Here is a 20,734-nt window from a genome sequence, read left to right as displayed (position 1 = left end):
GTAATGCTAAACTGATTGTGTGAAGTAAATCATAAATTTATGACACTATCTATTCGCTTGCTATCTGGTTTATTTTTATTATTATATATGATATAAATATTGTTAAATTTCTCTTTGAAGAGCTTAGCAATGCTAGAACATCATAGCAGCTTTGTCTGCTAGCTAACATCCAGCTACCTAGCTAGAAAATTCAGATAATAACAATGTAATAAAGGTTATTACTGATAGTGTGATGACTTTCAAACACTTATGAAATATCCAGTCATGTTGTCAGGCAACAGTCAACAGTTAACGCTACGCGCTAGACAGAAACAAGTTGCTGCATCTCCATTTCCTGATCATTTTCAGTTGTGGAGCAGCCATTTTGCGATTTTCCTGTTCTACAATGCACTACAACTGCATGAGTATCAGCTTACATGATCTTGTTTAGAAATATTTTATTTATTATGAAATAAAAGAAAAAATACAGAACATAAAAGTGTTTTGATACAAATTACATGACATGACAACAAGTACAAATGATCCTGTTTGAGAAAGATCATATACACATACTCTGAGTCATGGTTATTTATATGTTAACTCGAGAAAATGTCACTTGGATGCCATATTTGGTTGAATAATTTGAATAATTTCCTCACATGCAGAAAAGCTACCGCATGAGAAACGGGAGCGTATGAGCTACAGGTTTTGGATGCTTTTGTGGATTAGTGAAAGCTTTTGAAAACACCATATGGCAGCACCGAGGCATTGTTGATGCAATAATGCATTTCTTTTAAATAATTCAAAGCTTAGATATGTACATGCATGATATGTATTTTATTCAGTTTATGTCTTGAGCTTTTACTTGAAATGACATGACCTGATCAGAACCAGAACATAAAGGTGACCCAAAATTAGATCTGGGGTCAAAATAAAAAATTCAGCAAACCAGATTTATAACTATATATATATATATATATATATATATATGGACATTTATCATGCCCAGGTATGTTAACTTATTTAAAACCCTGATATTTTGTGTAGGGCTGTGCATAAATAGTGTCTGGAATCCCATCCAATTAGGCTGCAGGGGCTACACTCAAACCTGGAGGCTTGCTTCTTCTTCTCTGTCTAATCTATATTTCAAACACAGATTTGTGCTTGCTGTGCTGTAGGAAATGTGAATTACAAGCTGCTTAGCTGCTTTTTATCCTCATCCAAATCTCTGAAGGATGTCCAGAAAGCATTAGAAATGTTTAGGTCTTCAAACATCCTCGCTCTGTCTGATATCTGCGATCAAAAAGGGGAAAAAAAGAAAGAAAATGTTAGCTGGCAGAGTTAGCAAGTCCTTTCAGGGATCTACAATGCTGTCGAGGACTGCAAACTGGTTGATGAGTTACGGGACAGTGTTGTAATGTTGCCACACCTCTCTTTCACGGCTAATTAAATCCACTGAATCGAGTGATCTCTAAAGCAGAGGCCACAAATCACCAGCATGTCTAACTATCAGACCAGAAGAAATACCGGCGAGGACTCTCACACCTTCTGTCCAGTCTGTTGTTTAATACGTTTAGGCGTTAACAAAGAACATAATTTCTTAGTCTGATGTGCGAAAAATCTTGTGTGATCTCTTTTCACCTAGCAACTCTTTAGCAGCGTGTGAACAGTTCTGGAAATCAAACTTCTGATTATTTGTGCAGCAGATGGCCTGCATTAAATAGCTTTCAGAAACAGAATGAGCGCATGATCATCTACAATTTTTTTGCAAATTATTAAGAAGGAAGTCAATAAGGCTGTGCACTTGTACATAACTCAGCACTTGTCAGCCAGCTGAACCTTCACCAATGTGTTTACAACTGACTTATATCGCTGCCAAAATAATAAAGCACGCATCAAATGCTCGAGCCATTTTTATAAGAAGAAAGGAGGTGGGATTAGTCATTAGCATAGAAATAGGAATGTTGTTAATGCCCACCCAAGATTCCTGTGTAAGACCACCAGTGTCTCTATTCAAACTGAATCATGTTAGTTCTGATAATGCCTTTTGTTTTAAAAATAAATCGCAAGGTCCTTGACGGTAATGTCATGTCCTCAATTCATATGCCGCAATGGGAAAGACACTGAGAGGCCAGGGAAAATGAAAAGCGCCAATTTAGAATGGATTTAATGGAATAAAGACGAGACAGCTGTCGTGCACGTTTCAGGCGCCTGGTTAGAGAAGAATTAGCAAACAGTAGTTTGCTTCTGCTGCCACAGTATACACTGAGGTTATGGTTTGTAATCTCACCTCTCAGAACACACACAAAGGCTAAGAAGAGGCGCCACTTTCTGAAGCTTTGTTTACTTTGTTCGCTAGGGTCCTTCAGATATTTAGGAAGTTTTCAAGAATCCTCTGCTGACATAGAATCCTCTGCTAACACAAAATTTAAGCACCAGTATGTTTTTTGAATATGAAAATAATTACTATTATGGTGATGCTATGGTAAGTTAATACGGAAGACAAAACCAGTTACTGTTATAGAAAAAGATCATAATTAATATGTGACATGTAAACTGCTATGATTTTTAATGACTGATCATTTAGACAACTTTGTCACTGCTGAATTCAAATCAGATTGGTAGGAAGGTTAATTCATTTCCTGTAACAGCAGTGACAGTAGTATTGGCTGTTATTCAAATCACAGTTTTATTTCTATTAATGTGCTTGTTCTAATAGGTTATGGTTTCTATAGTAACAAGTTATGCACAGGGAATTGTATGGCAGACACTCTTCAAGGTTAATCATACATGAAGTGTTGCTATTTAACAAAGTAAAACATATAATCGTTGACACTGTGAAGCGTTCTGTAAGAGACGTTTATTTAACATTTAAGGAAAGAGTCTTAGATGTGAGTGCTGCATAAAGGTCAGTGAGTTTTTCCATGGAAGAGTCTTCTCGAGTTGTCCAGTTTCTCAGGAACAGGACATGCTGTGTTTTTGCTACTTAAACTTCACATGAACTTGTTTCATCGACGTTGCACGAGATGAAATCTAACTATAAATGGTCGTAAAGTAGAATGTGCTGTTCATTAACAAATTAAAATTTGTAGTAGTTTCTTTGGTATAAGAAGCTTTGGTTAAGTTGAAATAAGAAATAAAGCGATTTTGTTGTCGCTTATCCCATCATGTTTTATTCTACTTATACCACAAGAGCTTGTCAGCGCTTGCAATTACAGTTAGAGTAACCACAGCATTATAGGCAGGCTATTATTCTTCATTTCAAGTGTCCAAAGTATCATGTTTAAAAGCCACAGTAGCCGTGTTGAGAAAGCCATTTTGTAAACTGTGTGTGAGTCCTCTTTTTTTTGCCCTCCAGGTGTTCCCAGGCTGCCCAAGACCTGCTCTATAATTTATTACTGGCTCTTTTGACCAAGTGTTCCTTTGACCCCCACCTCTAGAGGAAATGGACTGGGGCAAAGTTGCAGCGAAGGCATGGATTTACTGACACCTCCAACAACCCCCCCTCGCCTACCTCTTTTAAACCAAATGTGAGTAGGTCCAGCTTTGGGCCTAGAATTATTTCAGCAGGATCCTTAACATAGGTCTGGTGAGGGTGTGACATCCTGACACACACACAATCCTGGTCATTACTGAAGCAAGTTTGAAGGTAAAAAAACGAAATCATGGACCGTTTCCTACCATTGCCATCCCCAGACTCTTTTTCTTTTCCTCCCACAGTCTCCACACATTGTGTGCAGCGGACTTTAACACAGTCTGAATTCTCAGTTGGCCTACTGCAGAGAGAGTCCAGGTAGACTCTATAAATCTGTGGGCCAGTGAAAATTAAATGCCAATAGGCCCATCTCAGGAGAAATTGTTTTCTGCCCTTAAAGGACTTTAATGGAGGGAAAATTCTGATTCCTTTCCATCTCTCTCTTTTCACTCTGCCTCCAATATATACACGACCTATACACCTACCTGTATAGAATGTTCTATATTTAGGTTTTTTTTATATTTCAAAGATGCACTAAATCCTAACTCCTGGTTCAGAATCCTGTAGACTGCATGCATATAACTCTTTTGCTTGTTAATTTTTTTTTATTTTTTTTTTGTCTCACCTCAATCCAACAAACTCCTATGTGTCCCATATTGAATTCTTTTTATTCTAGTAATGATTTCTCCATATTTTTAATCCCACATTGTTAAATTTCTACAGACCCCCTAATAAGAAGCGTCTGAAATTAGCATCTGCGCTTAGCCAGGAACCTCTCAGAACCTCCTTAATTTCAGCTTATTTTATACCAGCCTCTCATAAACTCCATTCCTGTGACCTTCATTTTTCACAAGCTGCCCTCTGCTCTGCCATCTAACAAGATTTATCGGGCCACGCTAATAGCCTGGGCTCTCTCAGGTGGCTTCGCATCAATATGGGGCTTCCCAGCTAGCACGTGAGCTCTGTGCTAATGAATATTTCTGCTTCAACAGGTTTGATTCCATAGCACTGTAACCTGGATATATGAAGAGATACAGAAAAATTCTACAAAAAGGGAAAATGCTCACATATAAAAGAAAGCATGGGTCTAAAATATGCCTATGCAAGCAGTGTTTAAAAGTTTTCATTACCCATTGTTTTTATTTATTTATTTATTTATTTATTTATTTATAACATTACACCCCTGACAGATGAAGATTTGATTTGCTGTGACCCTTTCCTTCAAAAGGGATCAATTAAATATAGTATAACGTACAAACTGTATCTCTGGCCTGTAACCCAGATACGTCTCTCTGTTTCTCTCTCTCTCTCTCTCTCTCTCTCTCTCACACACACACACACACCTGTCTGAAACCTTTTCAGGTATGTATTAATGCATTCTTCAACTCTCTCACAGCCCTATGGCCACAGAACCTAGTGTTACTTCACAGCCTGATGGATGACAGCTGAAACAGTTCTCATAGCCTCATGCCCCACCAACACATGTACATACTCTCATTTGGGGATAGACCGGATGTACACTCACACAAATACACACTCATTTATATATATAATCCCTTTTAGAGCTTCGCAAAAACAACACGTGCATAAACGAAAGGCCTAATGAAACCCAACCTGTTCTCTCCACTTGTTTTTTTTTAAACAGTTAGGTGTTTCAGACTTTAGGTATGTAATTAGTCTATACTGATGAGATCTCGCAGACAAAAAGGCCTTCCGCTTCCGACCAGCGTGTCAGACGTTTGCATTATTTATACAAGCCCTAGTGTTTAAACCCTGCTTATGCAATCAAGAGATGACGTTAAATATTCCCAATTCTCTACATCCGCCTTTTTCGCATGCAGAACAAGTGCTGAAGCAGAATTTCTTCTCCCCCACCAGCATAATTTGCTTGTTAAGACGTAAACAAAGCCATGCAGTTTTCAAGAGCAATGGTTTATCCAACCAGTAAACCACACAGGCTACTATTAAATTCAGAGCTGCATCATTATGCTGTACCTTTTTGTACTGGGTAGCACTACTATCAGAAACCGAGATTACTTTTTTTTTTCTTTTTCTTTTTTTTATATGAATACCACAGCCAAACAGCTCAACAACAATGTTTAGGTTTTTAATGATCATTACTTTGAATAGACCAGTGGAAATCAGTAGCAATAATCAAAAGTTAATTAGGGTAACATGACCATCCAGTTTCACCTGGGTCAATCTTTATTTACGTGTCTGTGTATTCCATAAAAAACTGAGATTGCTAAAGGAAGCTTTTGAAAATAACCTTGTCAAAAATACAAGCTCTCTGACGTCGTCTTCCCTGCTAATTTTCACACTAAGCCGGATAAATGTAAATCAATGTAAATAGAAACGGCTATCGCTCACGCTGGCTGTGTTGACCGGCTGTGGTAACAACAAATATGGTGTTGGACTCGTACACTTCATCCAAGAACAAAACATAGAAATAACTAGAGGACATGCATAAGGAATAAATCATGATGAATCTGATTATTTTCTAACAACAGAACATCCTATAGTGTTTTATTTCTTTTACACCGCAATTATTATTATTATTATCAATTTAATGTTGTTGAGACATCTTACTGTCTGTTATTATAGATATTATTATCATTCACTCCATCAGAAGCTAGAACCTTTCTTTGAAAACTTTCCACGGTGGAGAACTTACTGACATTCAAGACACTTGAATAAATCTCTTTTTATTATATGTAGCAGGTCTATGTGAATAACTAGTTAGTAAAGAAACTGGATTACTGGAAGACTAGTGATTGGAAATAAAGCCTGAAATACAAACTAATGTTATGCTGTTACATGAACACCTTCTGACCAATCAGATCTGAGAATCTTTGAAAGCTTATTTTCCATAACCATTTACTGTAATTGTTTTAGTGTTCAGATGCTTTAACATATCCTTCAAGATATGGCCAAAATATGCATGATTTTACCAATCTGTGGAGTTTTTTTGTGGTTTATTTTCTGTTTTTCTAAAAGCTACTTAAATTTGCAAAATTGCACAGGATTCTTCTTTTAAACTACTACCAGTGAAGATGTAATTACTTTCTATGACAGCTGGATTCATATTTAACACCTGTAAATGGAAGCGAGCTTTGACTGAATGAGCATTGTGCTGTGCACTGTGTCTTGGCCCAAATTTGCAGAAAATCTGGGGTAATTTTGAAAAATTGTGGCGTTTGCTTGATTTTGCATTCATTTTTGCAATCACAAAATTGCGAAATCCTGGAAGGGCGGCTCAGAGTACCTCTGATTCGTCTCCCTGCTGTTATTTGAATAATTCTGTGGCTGTTTGGTTTCTCTAGAAGAGTGCATTTTCATCAGCACTTTGTTTGCTTCTCGATGAATAAAGTCGGCTGAAATTGAGAAAAATCTGTGGAAGCACTTCCCAAATAACGAGAAAGGTCAAGATCAAGGATGCTAAATGTGTATGCATGTGTGCGTGTGTGAATGTGAGTGGTGTATGCTTGTAAAAACAGTTTGATTTTGTGTCTATGGTGCAGAAGCATTTTCAATTCTGTGGCAAAACTGAATACAGACTCAGGGTGTGTACACACATACACATACACACAGGTGGTGTGAATTGTCAGTCATATTTTGCACCTATAATTTCACCCTGTAAACACACTTCCTTCCAGCTAACAGGCATTTTGATTGGAAGACCGTGCCACTAGGGGACAAAAGAAGCAAGTCACATAAAATGATGTCATTCTATATTGCTCACCTGCTTTTTCTGATAAGTGAGTCTTTATCAAAGATCGTGTTAAATGATTTGGAGAGATTGTGTATCTACTTTTTTTTTTTATCTCTCATGCATTCTGTGCCTCATTTTCTCTTTAAGGCCACTTACCACTACACCACTACATCTGTGTGAATTAGGGCTGTGACACACCAAGATGGCTTGTGTATTCGGGACATCACTGAACATTTTGGAGGCATCTACTTTTGATGCTAGGCAGCCCATTCCGGTGTCTGTGAACCTGTTAGTAGAGTTTAAGTATTAGTAGAAGGCTTAATTTTCCAAAAGCATCACAAAGTTACGATCGTCTTAACTGGGAGAGAAAGAAAGAGTGTTCAATGTGATGCTCGCTCTACCATCTGATAAATAGCAAAGTGCAGTGCTGTAGTGCTGTCTGATTGGCTGTTAGGCTGAGAGCATTAGGGAAAAAAAGGAGTGTTAAAATGTTAAACAACACTCTCATGAGAGTGCAGACATTTGCTAGGACTCTGTAAACATTTAGCAATGAAACAGCTGTACAGAATATTGAACCATATTCACTGGGAAAGTTTATTTGGCTACGTCCCAAACCACATACTAATAATCTAAATAGTAGGGCTGATAATCCTAGTTTGGACATTACTGTTTCATGAATTATCACGTTGAATATAAGGGACGGCTTAAAAGTTGATGTGTTGAGGTGTGTGTGTGTGTGTGTGTGAAAGTACTGGTGACATCATTAGAGTGGCGCAGAGACAAAAACAGTCCTATTAGGCCAAGTGCTGGAAAAACAGCAAGGAGAAGGAATTTGTACTTTAAAAAGGAGCACATTTGTTTTCATCAAGATCTTTATCCTAGTCAGGTTTTGGCTTTTAAATAATCATACAGCTAAAAAAGTAAGTCTTATGCTGCGTTCACACATACAGCATTTCGAAACCACAAAGCGAGGAGATCACCAGAATTCCAGCGACATCTGCGACAACAACCGGTGGTGACCAGATGTGGGTGTGTCCGGTGATAAAAGTTTAACTTCATGCAAACTTGGTGCAGCGACCATCAATGGGAGTAAAGACAGTAGAGCAAATGTGATTCTCTTTCATCTCATATCCTTACACAGATGAATTTTATATACAATTTCTCTCCCTCCAGAATGTTTAATTTTAGCAGCAAGTAAACTGATATGGAGAGCGTGGAAATCCACCCACTGATAAACATTATTGCTATGGCAACCTATAGTAGGAACACCTACTGTACTGGATACTTCATAATACAGTGACTGGTGACTTTTTCCACCATATATTTTTGGTGGCTGAATCTCAAATGGTGTATACTACATGCAGTGCACTACCAAGGCAATTATGTAGAGGTAGAGCACATAAGAAATGAATAGGAAGTCATAACGTTAACATTACTTGCATTTGGCAGACACCGATCCATTTTATACAACTGAGCAATTGAGGGTTAAAGGCCTTGCTCAGGGGCCCAGCAGTGGGTTTCAGACTCACAACCTTCTGATCAGTAATCCAACACATTAACCACTAAGCTACCACCACAGGGTTCAGTTTCTGGTTCTGTTTTGTGTGTACAGAGTTTGCATTACCTCTCCTGTGCTTCAGGAGTTTCCTCAAGGTATTCTGGTTTCCTTCCTCAGTCCAAAGACACAGGTTCTGCATCTTTACATTTTTGTTTACTGTGTGAATGAGTGTGTGTGTATGATTGTGATGAGTTGGGATATGCTCAAGGGGGTCCCTACAATGGTATATATATATATATATATATATATATATATATATTAATAACTTTATCTTGTCAAATAACATTTATAGTCCACATCATACAGCTCCACTAAATTGTATGACAAAAAATTTATTTATTATTGCTTTGTCTTGTAATCAAGCTGTTTAGCGTTACAGCCCTTAGAGACACAAACACACGAGTACAATAAACTCATCCTAATCATATACACACATAAACACAAAAACCTTTATCACAGAAAATCCTCTATAACCCACACAGTGCACTACATAGCTGCAGGTGAAACAAGGCCATGACCCTATAAGCAAGCACTGTAGTATGAAAATGCTTTGTAGAAGTTTCCTAGTAAAAAAATAAAATAAAATAAGAAAATAAATAAAAATAATAAAAAAAATCATTCTCTTTGTGCAGCTCAGAAGCGAGTGCGAGCCATCTGATCGCTGCTGCTCTCCTCTGTGTTGACAGCCAACTGCTCCCTTGTGTTGCCCTACAACAGTACTAAGCGATGTTCAGTTTAAACACACATGGTTTTAAAAAGATGAGAAGCAGAGGGAGAACAATGATGTAAAACCAACACAGCAGTACACACACACACACACACACACACACACAGAGCTGCTGCTTTGAGAGTACAGCATGCCCCAAATCCATGTGCCAGGCAGAATGCTATGTCTCCTATGAGCAACTCTTCTCTGCTGAATCTAGGCTGAAGCAGAGCTGGTTTTACCTGTTTCTCTTTCCAATTGAATTTTTGTTTTTTTTTGTTTTCCAGACCTCATGCTGCCGCGCTTTGTAGAAAATTAAATCCCACGTTCCACCAGCCAAAAGACACTGACGCTGCCGTTTACAATCAGTACGCTGTCCACCAATCAAAAGACTCCTCCGCTTGTGCTCGTCCTCTCCGCCTCTCTTTCATTCTCTCTCTCTCTCTCTCTCTCTCTCTCTCTCTCTCTCTGGCTGTTTTCCAATCCTCTTTGAGATGTTGCTTTCATCAGCTTATCGTGAGAAATGTTACATGTGTGCCTGCGTGCATTTCAGATTCAATCACTACAATTTACTTACAGAGCGAGGAAAGGGAGAGAAGGCATCGAGGGATTACAAAAGAGTGACAAAAATAGGGCATGAATGAGAATGCGAACGATCTAAAGGATTGCTCGAGCTACTTAAGAGCATAATTTAACTTAAAAAAAAAAAGCTAGTCTAATTGTCCTGAAAAGTTAAATAAAGTGCTTGCTATCACTCACTCAAAGGCTGGGGTTAATCAGAACAGATTTACACTGCTGTTTTACATGCCGGTGATAACTGTGGCGGAAAACGAAGTGCTCTATTAGAACAGAAGCAACGTTACTATTTCCGTCATCACACCAGCATGTGTAATGTTTCATGAGCCTGTTTGTCTGCATTTCTTCAGTCTGTCAGTTCATGCTCCAGCAGGTCACAGATCAGTCAATAATGATGAGCAGGAGTGCAAATTTGATACAAATTTGAGTTGAGTTAAATGTGTATTTGCATATGCAGATGGATTTCAAAGAGGCTCTTATTCACTCCCTTTCTTTGTATCTCGTGTTGCGTCTTGGTTTCCAAACACTCCCCCACAACCTTCCCCTCCTTTTCTACTTGTATGTTTGTGGAAGTATGGCCTCCTCAAACCCACGCTAGATGCGGCGCCTTCTGGGATCATTTAGGTGTTCACTACTTTCATCTGTCTGTGAGTCGGTCTTTCTGAATCTCTCTCTTCCTCCATCTTGATCCTGTTTAACTCTCTCGCCCGTCTGTTAGTATTTACAAGCATTATGGCCTAAGCAGCCTTTTGTCTCTCGCTCTCTTTTTTTTGGGGTGGGGGGATCAAAATCCCCTTAACGACACAGTAATAGAGCCAGCAGGTGATCTAATTTGAGCTCAGTGACTGCTACTTGTTTAGACAGAAACCCAAAGCACTCAGAGTTAAGATGCAGTGTAAACATTTTAGACAAATACTAGGACCATCAAAGTTTTTACAAAATGAATCGAATGGTTTTTTTTTTTTTTTTTATGCTGTTAACACAATTTCCTGGATCTTTAAACCACCCTTACCAGACTACTTGCTCGCATGATTGAATGATGTTGTAAACTGACACTGGGCTTTTTAATGGAAACTACTGCATGTCAGTGAGTAGCCACAATTACAGCCAAGTTACAGTGCATTACACTGATGAAAAAACCCTCTGAGTCTAATGAAGACAGGAGAGTGGCACTGTGCTGAAGCATGCACCTAGCAATTTATGGCTCCACCAAAGGAGTCTCATTCTGTCATGCACCGCTATAAAAAAAAAAAAAAAAACATGGCTTAACTGAATGTGGGAAAATGTCATGTGTTGCAAAAGTTTTGGGTGAAATTTTGAGCAAATTATAAATATTATATAATTTATTTAATATTATATAATTATATTAAATAATATAATTGGGACAATTGTCACTGAGCAGCTTTATAGAAATATATATACCAGAATAAAAATTAACCCCCCAGAGATGAACTATTCAAAATATTGTAACTAAGCTAGACAGTCTTTCGCAGTTCTAATAGACATTCCCTTTCAGAGAGTTGTCCAGTATCAATCTATAAAACTTAAAAAAATATATATATGTATATATATATATATATATATATATATATATATATATATATATATATATATATATATATATATATATATACATAAAGCTTTTACTTCAGATTTTCTTTGGTCAAAATGTGATGTATATTCAATGCAAATGAGTGTACTTGTTTTACATATGGCTTTTCTTATGGTAAGAAAACTTGAGTGGAAAGAAACACTGACTGTGACAACACACACACACACACATACACACTAACAATTTCTGAGGGTAAGCCTGATTTGGGTGTGTCAGTTTTGTGTTTGTTCAAGTGCAAACCGGCGTGATACCTACGCAAAGTGAAAAAGCTCTCTGCCAAGGAGCCACAGCTAAGCGCAAGTAGAGATAAGAAGCTGTGAGTTTTTGTTTTTTGGGCTTTTTTTTTTTTAGTGTTGTTGTAGTTGTTTATCCTGTTGTCTGAGACTGAGGCTGTAATACCTGCAGCCCAATTTCCAGTTTTGCTATCATAACAAATTTAATCACAGAATAATTACAGAGAATCCACATTTAATATTCACGCTATTTAGATTTGCCATTTAGGTGCAGGGCCCAGAGACTGAAAGAAGAGTCTCTCTTTTACACAGAACAATTATATTTGTGCATTCTAGAGACATGTGGAAAGCATTAGCATAATGACCATAAAATGCATTAGAATAAAAGTCTTGAGTCTCAGGATCTTGTTCCAAAGTACTCCTGACTGTGTAATTTCAAACTGATAGATTTTTTTTTACTTTCAATAAACTACTAAAAATGGACTAGGAAAATCTTTACACTTTTGCTCTAATAAAGAATGCAAAGATCTACGAATGTGCTTGACATGCAAACTGGAAATGTCTCTATGTGCTCAATGTGCACACAGGGGAAATCTGATCCTCTATGTCTTAACCTCAGACTGTCTTGGAGACTGCAGAGGAGACATCTGTTCACCAAAAATGAGGAATTCTTGACCTTAAATTCAGCTATGGACCTATGTGGTACTTTGGTTAGCTTGGGTACATAGCTAGCTGGCTAGTTAACTGCTCTATTTGTCAGACAGATTTCAGTATCGGAGTCTTAAATCTTGAGTTTCGTGGTCTCAACTGCTAGACTTGTTGATATATTTCCAAATGATTGAGGTTTTGTTCTCTGTTAACATTAGCTAAGTGAGCTACAGCTTAAGCTTATTACTCCAATTCTATCGTTTAAAAAAGGTATCTGATTACCACATGACCATCTAATAATTTGCACATCAGACTTGATTTTACAACAAAGGCTAGAAAGGTAACTGTTTAAAAAAGATGAATAATGCATAAAGAATAAAGTTATAAAACATCATAATATATATATTATATATATCATATATAAAAATTGTGTTAATCCATAAAATTTGTTTTGACTTCCCACAGAGCAAAAAATGTCAAATATATCATTTTCAAAATCCCCATGTGGCCAATGAAAGCTGGAACCCAAATACACACCTGCGCTGGGTTAAATTAATGACCTCTTAAATATCTCGTGTGCAAGGGATATGGCTGAGCTACAATTACCTATCTGAGTCTGGAAAGCTGCCTTGTGTGTGTGTGTGTGTGTGTGTGTGTCATGGGGCAAGGTTACCTGAAAGACCATACATTCACAAGACCAGAGTATTCTAACACACACACACACACACACACATAGAACAGTAGAGACCTTTCTCAAAGCCAGTTAACAGGGCCTTCTTTCTTGTCTGTGTCTTTCTTCTTTCACCAGACAGAGAATTTCAGTGGAAGAGAGAGAGAGAGAGAGAGAGAGAGAGAAGAAGAAGAAGAAGAAGAAGAAGAAGAAGAAGAAGAAGAAGGGAGGAAACATCTCAGGTGTCGTACAACAGGATCTGAAATCAAATACGATCACAAAGACCACTCTGCAGCTTAACATGCAATTTCAGGGATCATTCACTACAAGGGCATGGCATTCTCTTGAAAACAAGCTGTTCAATGGTTCGCTCTGTTTTTTTTTCTTTCCTTCTTTCATTTTCTCTTTTTTTTTTAACTTTATGCTTCGTAAGTCATCACACATATCTAGTTCCAAGCTGTTTTATTTAACCTATCTGACATGGATCCAATTAATTCACAGACATGATCAGCTGCAGAAATCCTCAAAACATGAGGCATTTAGTTTATCCCTATAAAAAAAACTGTCCTCCACACAAGCAAACCATTTATAATCCACGGTTCCATTTCCAATCAACTTAATCCTTAAATTAGAGCAAGATAATTATATGTAGGTTCATTTTAGACTGATTTCGTCAAGAAAATTTTTTGGCATGAGTAAGGAGAGGGAGAATATGTGAATAATAGTGAGTATGAGAGAAGGAGAATGAGAGAAATGAACTCCCTTTTAGCATCAACGCAAATGTCAACACAAGAGAAGTCCAATTTCACAGACAAAAGCAAGCAGAGAACATACAGGGCTCCCAGCAGTCGATCGCTAAAATTAAATTCTAATGACTTCTCCTTACAATGAATTAGATATAGACTATTATGCTTTGCGGCAAACTTAATAGGTTTTGCAGGGGCACATTGGCTTGTCCTGATAATGTTCAATAAAATATCAAGGGAGCTCCTGTTAAATTGTCAGCAGGGATAACTCACGAAACAGAGCTGGACGTGATAGCGCCTCGTGCTTAAGCAGCAGTAATTGCATATTGCTAGGAAGGCTTACGCCGCACACCTTATGAGAAAAGTCGGCTGTGCATTTAACATTTGTCCTCGACGAACAGACATGCACCCAAACCGCTGTGTCACTCAAATAAATAATTATATCTAAGCGGAGAATGCGGACACACAATACATGTGCTATGGCACCAAATAGAGTGCGTAATTAATTATGTATGAGACATCTGTAAGAAACATAAGCAATGAATTGCACTCCTCTCACAAGCGAGCACTCACGCCTCTACACGGTACATTAAAGTCTGCGAGAAGGAGAGAGAAAACGAGAGCGAGAGAGAAATGAAGGACTAAAAAGTGATTTGTTGATGGATGGGGAAACCACAAAGAAAGAGAGCAAGAAGCAACAAACAATAATCTGAGCAAGGACACAGCAGAAATGTGAGGAAAAGAACAGAGCAGAGACTCAAAGGAGAAAAAGAAAGGTTAAAAAAATAAAAGCAAATACAGACGAGAAGGGATCAGTTATTGTGTGAGAAAACCTGGGAATCTGTGCAACAAGAAAAATACTGTTAAACAGGAAAGAAACATTAAAGGTAGTGTGCAGGAGGGGAGGAAACTCACAAAACTGAAAGATTTGTCTTGTTCTAGGAGAGAGGTATTTATGAATGCAGGAACAGTTGCTTGTTACATCGTGTCGATGTTAGTGAACAATTAATAATGTATCAGGTTGCCACGGAAAAATACATGAAACAACAGACCAAATGTTCTTTCTTTCTTTCTTTTTCTTTCTTTCTTTCTTTCTTTCTTTCTTTCTTTCTTTCTTTCTTTCTTTCTTTCCATTGAATACAAAATAAAGGGCTGACTTCATCAAGTATTTACCTCGTTTTCTTCCTCTCTGCTCCAACAGCGAGAGAACAATAACAATATGAACTGATTAATTCACGCACACGGCTCAGAATATGAATTCCTTGTTAAGTCTGCAGAGCTGTAAAGTATTTTCCATTTTAAATGGCGGTATTAAAAAGACAGTGAAAAAGAGACGGAGTCGAATTGAAATGGGATGAGGTAGATAAGAAAGGGAGAGAAATTGGAAATGGGATGGCAAGAAGGACAGAGAGAGAGAAAGAAATGGGGATTTCACGGCTGACTCTGTGAATTGATCCAGACATACAAGTGCACAGGAATGTTAAATGTAACCTCTTGCCCACCTGTTCCCACTCAGCCTCAAGGAGCAATATAAAACATGACACCGCCACTAACATTCCACCATTTTCAATCTCTCAAGCCCTCCCTCCCTCCCACCAACTGCCCTCAACCCCTGACTCTAATGCCACCCCACACTACCCCACCCCACCATCACCACACTTCATTCTCTTATCTCACTTTCAGTGTCCTGGAAAGAAGTGACTGGAATTTCTTAACCTGCCATTAAGCAGCGTTAGCGCCAGCCGCAGGCCCACTGCTGTGACAAAATAGCTGCAAAGCAGAGCCATATGTGATCCCATCCACTCTTCTGACACACACACGTAGACAGAGGTCACACACACTGACACCTCAGCTGCACTATGAAGACAGTCTCAAAGGAGCACCACATATCCACAGCAAGGGTTCAGCACAGCATGCTAAAACATCCCGGATGTTTAATCTAGGCCCTGTTGCCATTTTTCCAATTGGATGTAATGTCATTATTAACTGATCAATTCAGAGAAACAGACAGACAAAAACATACGTATCACCAGCATGATGCTAGTACATTAGATCCTGATTATTAAAACAATCATTCCTACAAAGAAATATGACATTAAAAAAATGAAAGAAATATAACTAGTGTTGTAAGGTAATGTTAAGCTAGGTTCTTACCTGCTTGTTGTATTTGTTCAGGGTTTGGCTGCTGTAATCAGAGCAGTGGTCAGATCCAATGGATATGTTATCTCCGGTCCCCACAAAGGTGTTGGCTGGTGGCAGATCCTGAACAGCCTGGTGCTTTTTCCCTGCTGTGGGTGACTGTGGATGAAGCTGAACAGTAGGTAGAGGTGAGCTGGACTTGTAGTGGCGAGCAAGGTCTGGGCTTCCAGGCCCACCATTAACAGAGCGATAACGCCCCATTCCAGGGCTGTCAGAGAGTTTCTCATTGACGCCATCATAGCGCTGTCCATTAGGTTTTGATGCCTCGACTGTGACAATACTGCTGTAAAGAGGCTGCTTAGACTTCCTTTTGTTCTTGTCTTTTTTGGGTTTTTTGTTCTTGTCATGCTGCTGTGGGGTGAAGAAGTCCTCATGGTCTTTCTTACCAGCCTCATACCCGTTCTTGTTCTTGGGCCTGCAGTAGCGAGCCATCACCACAATGAGGATGATGAGGATGACGGTCATGATGCCAGACACCACTCCGATAGCAATGCTTAAACGCTGCTTGCCCAAGTCATAATTGGGGTCTCCGGCGATATCAGCGTTAAGGGGTGTACCAAGGCTCTTTGCAATTTTGGCTTCAACTATGGTGGAGTTGGAGACTGTTTCATTGACATAGACATGCACTAGTGTGGTGGTGCTCTGTGATGGAACCCCACTGTCATTAACCTGCACTACCAAGCGGTGAAGGCCGTAGTGTTTCTGCTCTAGCTTACTAGCTAATAATATAACGCCAGATGTAGGGCCAATCTCAAATAACTTGAAGGGGTTGCCTCCAACTATGCTGTAGTGGAGTTCAGCATTGAGGCCTGTGTCAGTATCAGTAGCCATGACTGTCCGGACGACTGTTTTCAAATTGCTGGATGGAGGTAGCAGAGTATAAGAGCTGTTAGGGGGATAAGTGACTGTTGGTGGGTTATCATTTTTGTCCATAACAAAAAGTGAGACGGTGGCCGTGGCTGTTCGAGATGGGTCTCCACCGTCAACAGCCTTAACACGGAATGTGTAGGAGGTTTTCTGTTCACGGTCAAATGCTACAGTAGAAAAAATGGTTCCTGTGTTGTTCTCAATGGAGAAAATTGCTTCCTCTTCTTCAATGTAGAGACTCATCTCAGCATTATGTCCCTTGTCTGCATCCATTACTGTTACCATGCCTACAGGGCTGTTGGGTTGAAGGTTCTCCTCTAAATAGAAAGTAAAAACATCCTGCATAAACTTTGGCTCATTGTCATTTTTGTCTGCCACCAGTACAACCACTGTAGCTGAGCCCTGTAAAACAGGCACACCTTTGTCTTTGGCGATTACTTTGAACTCGTAGCGTTCTGTCTGCTCTCTATCAAGTATTTTGTTAACACGAATGTCACCGCTGTCTGGGTCAATGGAAAATATTCCGTTCACAGAGGAGTCCAGTGAATATGCGATTTCTGCATTTTTACCACTGTCTGCATCCAAGGCCACTACAGTCAGTACACGTTCACCAGGAGCGTTGTTCTCTGGAAATGAGACTTCCATTGTGCTTTTGCTAAAGATAGGTGGATTGTCATTCATGTCCCCAACTTTCACGATTAATGAATTGTTTGCGGACAGACTGGGGCTGCCGGAATCCACAGCGACTATGACGACGTTGTACTCCTGCACAGCTTCGTAGTCGAGTGGCGCTGATGTGTGCAGGAAATATTTCTTTTTATTCATGTCACCTTCTATCTCACTTGCAGGCTTCAACTGGAAGGGCACATCACCAACCACAGTGCATGTCACCACACCATTCGGTCCCTTGTCGCGATCAGACACTTGTACTAATGCAATAGGTGTGTCTACCACTACGTCTTCTGCTACATTTGCCACACCATCTCTCAGGAAAATGCGTCCGATTTTTCTTATGTCAATATTTGGGACGTTGTCGTTTTCATCTTTAATATTGATAACCATGGTTGCCTTGTCTGTCTTGGGAGGCTGACCACGGTCACGGGCCATGACCGTGAACCGCAGCTGACTTACTTCCTCACGATCAATCCTATGTAATACACTAAGCCAGCCTGTGCTCTCGTCTAACCGCAGCAGTCGCCGCACTGATTCAGTTGCTGCCCCGAAAACATATTCAATCTGGCCGTTAACCCCAACATCAGCATCCATTGCCTTAAGCTGGAGAATGGGGGCGCCAGGGGAGCTGTTCTCAGGTAGGTCTGCTTCATACACGCTCTTCTCAAAACGCGGGCTGTTGTCATTTACATCTGTAATCATGACTCTGAGGATGGCTTGAGAGGAGCGCGGGGGGTCGCCACCATCCCTGACGCGCAGAGTCAGCTCGTAAGAGTCGCGCTGCTCCCTGTCCAGTGCGCCTTTAATAATTAGCTGCGGCTGCTTCTCTCCGTCTGTAGTATCAGCAACCTGAAGTTCAAACACGCTACTCCGACTCGCGCCGTCGTCAAATCTTCTTTTGCCCATATGAGAGTCGACGTTAGCGGACCCTCCAGAGCCTATCCGGCGCACGGAGCTTTCTCCGCTATCCTGAATCAACTCGTACCTCTCTATCCCGTTTCTGCCGAAATCCCTGTCAGTGGCCGTGGGCAAGAGATAAAGCGTGCCGATCGGCCTGTTTTCCTCCACGGACAAAGTAAGCACAGGCGACGGGAAAGACGGCGTGTTGTCGTTTATGTCCAAAATGATGACCTTGCCCTCGAACAGGTCTACCCAGCTCTGCGCGGGCCCTATCACGGATACCTCGAAGTCTATAAAGCACTCATTCTCGTCGAATATCATCTGGCACTGCTGCAGCTTCTCGCGGTCAATGCGCCGCTCGTTGGTGCTCAAGTCGCCGGTGATGTTGTCGATCTTGAAGTATTCAGAGCCAGACTCAAGGGTGAAAGTCACATCCCCGGAGCCGGCAACGATGCCGAGGTCGGCAGCCACGTTCCCAACGCGCACATCGGCGGGACCTTCCTCAGCCAGGCGGTAGCGCAGTACTTGCTTAGCCGCGGGCTGAGTCAGCAGCTGCATTAGCAGAAAGCAGTAGCAGAGGCAGTCCGTCGTGCCGGTATTCCTCATAGCGCCCTATCTCTAATCACCGTTTTCGGGGGATAAATAATGTGAAGTTATTTTCATCAACAGTTTGCAGAAACAATAAAGCGTTTTTCCTTTCTGTTAGTGCTGATTCCAGTTTTCTGCGCGCGCTTCAACTACAGTGGATTTACGGTGGAGAACCGATCTCTCCTCCTTTCCCCAAATATATATTCTTTTCAGTCTTTCTTTTTCTCACCATGAATGCCTCCAGTAATCTGAAGCCCGCACAGTCCTGCAATTAAACGCATTCAAGACTCATAGTGGAATTCATACGCTACAGAATGAAACGCGCCTGTAGTTTACTTTATAACAGAAAAAAATACCTCAGACATTTCAATCCATTCTAACTCGGGATAAAAAATGCTCTAAAAATCCCGTCTTCTTGAATCCGGCATATTTCCAATAAAATCGCCGGAACTTCTTCGCTCCGTTTGCTTGCGCACGAGCTCACCCTCCGTTTCTGTTAGTGGCACAGGAGAGTTTTAAAAGCAGGCTCTGCAGTCACGAGCGACGCTGAAACGGAGCAGGAAAAAAACTGCGAGAAAGAAAGAGAAGTTGTAAATCCCGAAGGAGCTCGCATAGAAGTGTGTGGAGGAGATCCTGACGCTCGGACTGTTCCTCTGTTCCTCGTTCTCCGTCCGTCCGTGCGCGCGCTCCTGCGTTCGTGTGAGTGTGTGCGTGCGCGCGCGCGCGTGTGTGTGAGTGTGTGTGAGCGCAGCCCGTGTATCTGCGGCACTCCGAGAGGCGCTCGCGCATGATATTGCAGCGTCCCTCTCTCTCTCCCTCTCTCTCTTTCTCACTCTCTCCACCCCTTCGCGTCTCTCTCCCAGCGGCTGAACTCAAGCACTTAGTTTAAATGAAAGTGTTAGTGCGGTGATGGTTTTGTATGGTGGGTATGAGGGTATGCAGTCTCGCGCATTTTTGTTACCCTAAAGAAAATGCAGATAAATATTACACCAGGGCGAAATCGCGTGCCCGTTCTGTCACTGGTAGTTGGGGTTGAATGAGTGGGGTGTTTGGGAGGGATCTGAGAGATTACATATTTCGCTCACAGCATTAAGATCTAAAATGTAGAGGCGTTTTATTCATCATTTGGGATATTTTTAATCATGCGTGATTCTTCGTTGTGCTGTGCAGCCTGTTCTCAGCGCAGGCATGTTGCGCACCGCGTTATCCCGACTCAGCAAAACAATTTCGCGCATTCAATAAAATACTCGTGCGTTCCGCGTCAGGTGGCCACAGACGCTGCCCGTGAACTTTTCCATCCTACCATTTATTTTGTGCACGTTGTCCCCTGTGGCGGATTCCGGTTCGCAAACCCGCTCGCCTCTATTCATTAACACATTAGTGCACTAATGTTAAACTCCAGCTCCGTGCACTACAACCACGAGCCGCTCCTCTGATACGTGTAATGTGCGCTAATTATTTGCGTGCACGCTCATTATTTCTCATTATTAGTTTTTCTTTATTTTTATTTGCTTCGCACTAGTCGAAGACCGGAATGGGCACCACGGACAGCGCCGCTCGGTACTGACATGACAAAAAATGCAAGTGAGTGCG

At 40.5% G+C, this 20,734-nt stretch overlaps 1 protein-coding gene across 1 annotated transcript in view; it reads right to left on the bottom strand.

Annotated features, from left to right (window-relative positions):
* Positions 1–19,917, bottom strand: part of pcdh7b (protocadherin 7b) — a 141,517-nt gene extending 121,600 nt beyond the window's left edge. Inside the window, 1 exon segment of the mRNA XM_058394239.1 lies at positions 16,070–19,917. Coding sequence (XP_058250222.1) covers positions 16,070–19,159 — 3,090 coding nt within the window. The 5' untranslated portion in view covers positions 19,160–19,917.
* Positions 19,918–20,734: the final 817 nt, after the last annotated feature.

This window comes from Hemibagrus wyckioides, linkage group LG07 (genome assembly GCF_019097595.1).
Source record: "Hemibagrus wyckioides isolate EC202008001 linkage group LG07, SWU_Hwy_1.0, whole genome shotgun sequence".
NCBI classification, from domain to species: Eukaryota; Metazoa; Chordata; class Actinopteri; order Siluriformes; family Bagridae; genus Hemibagrus; species Hemibagrus wyckioides.
Note: the sequence above shows the minus strand (reverse complement) of the source record. Positions and strands in the feature narration are given on the sequence as shown.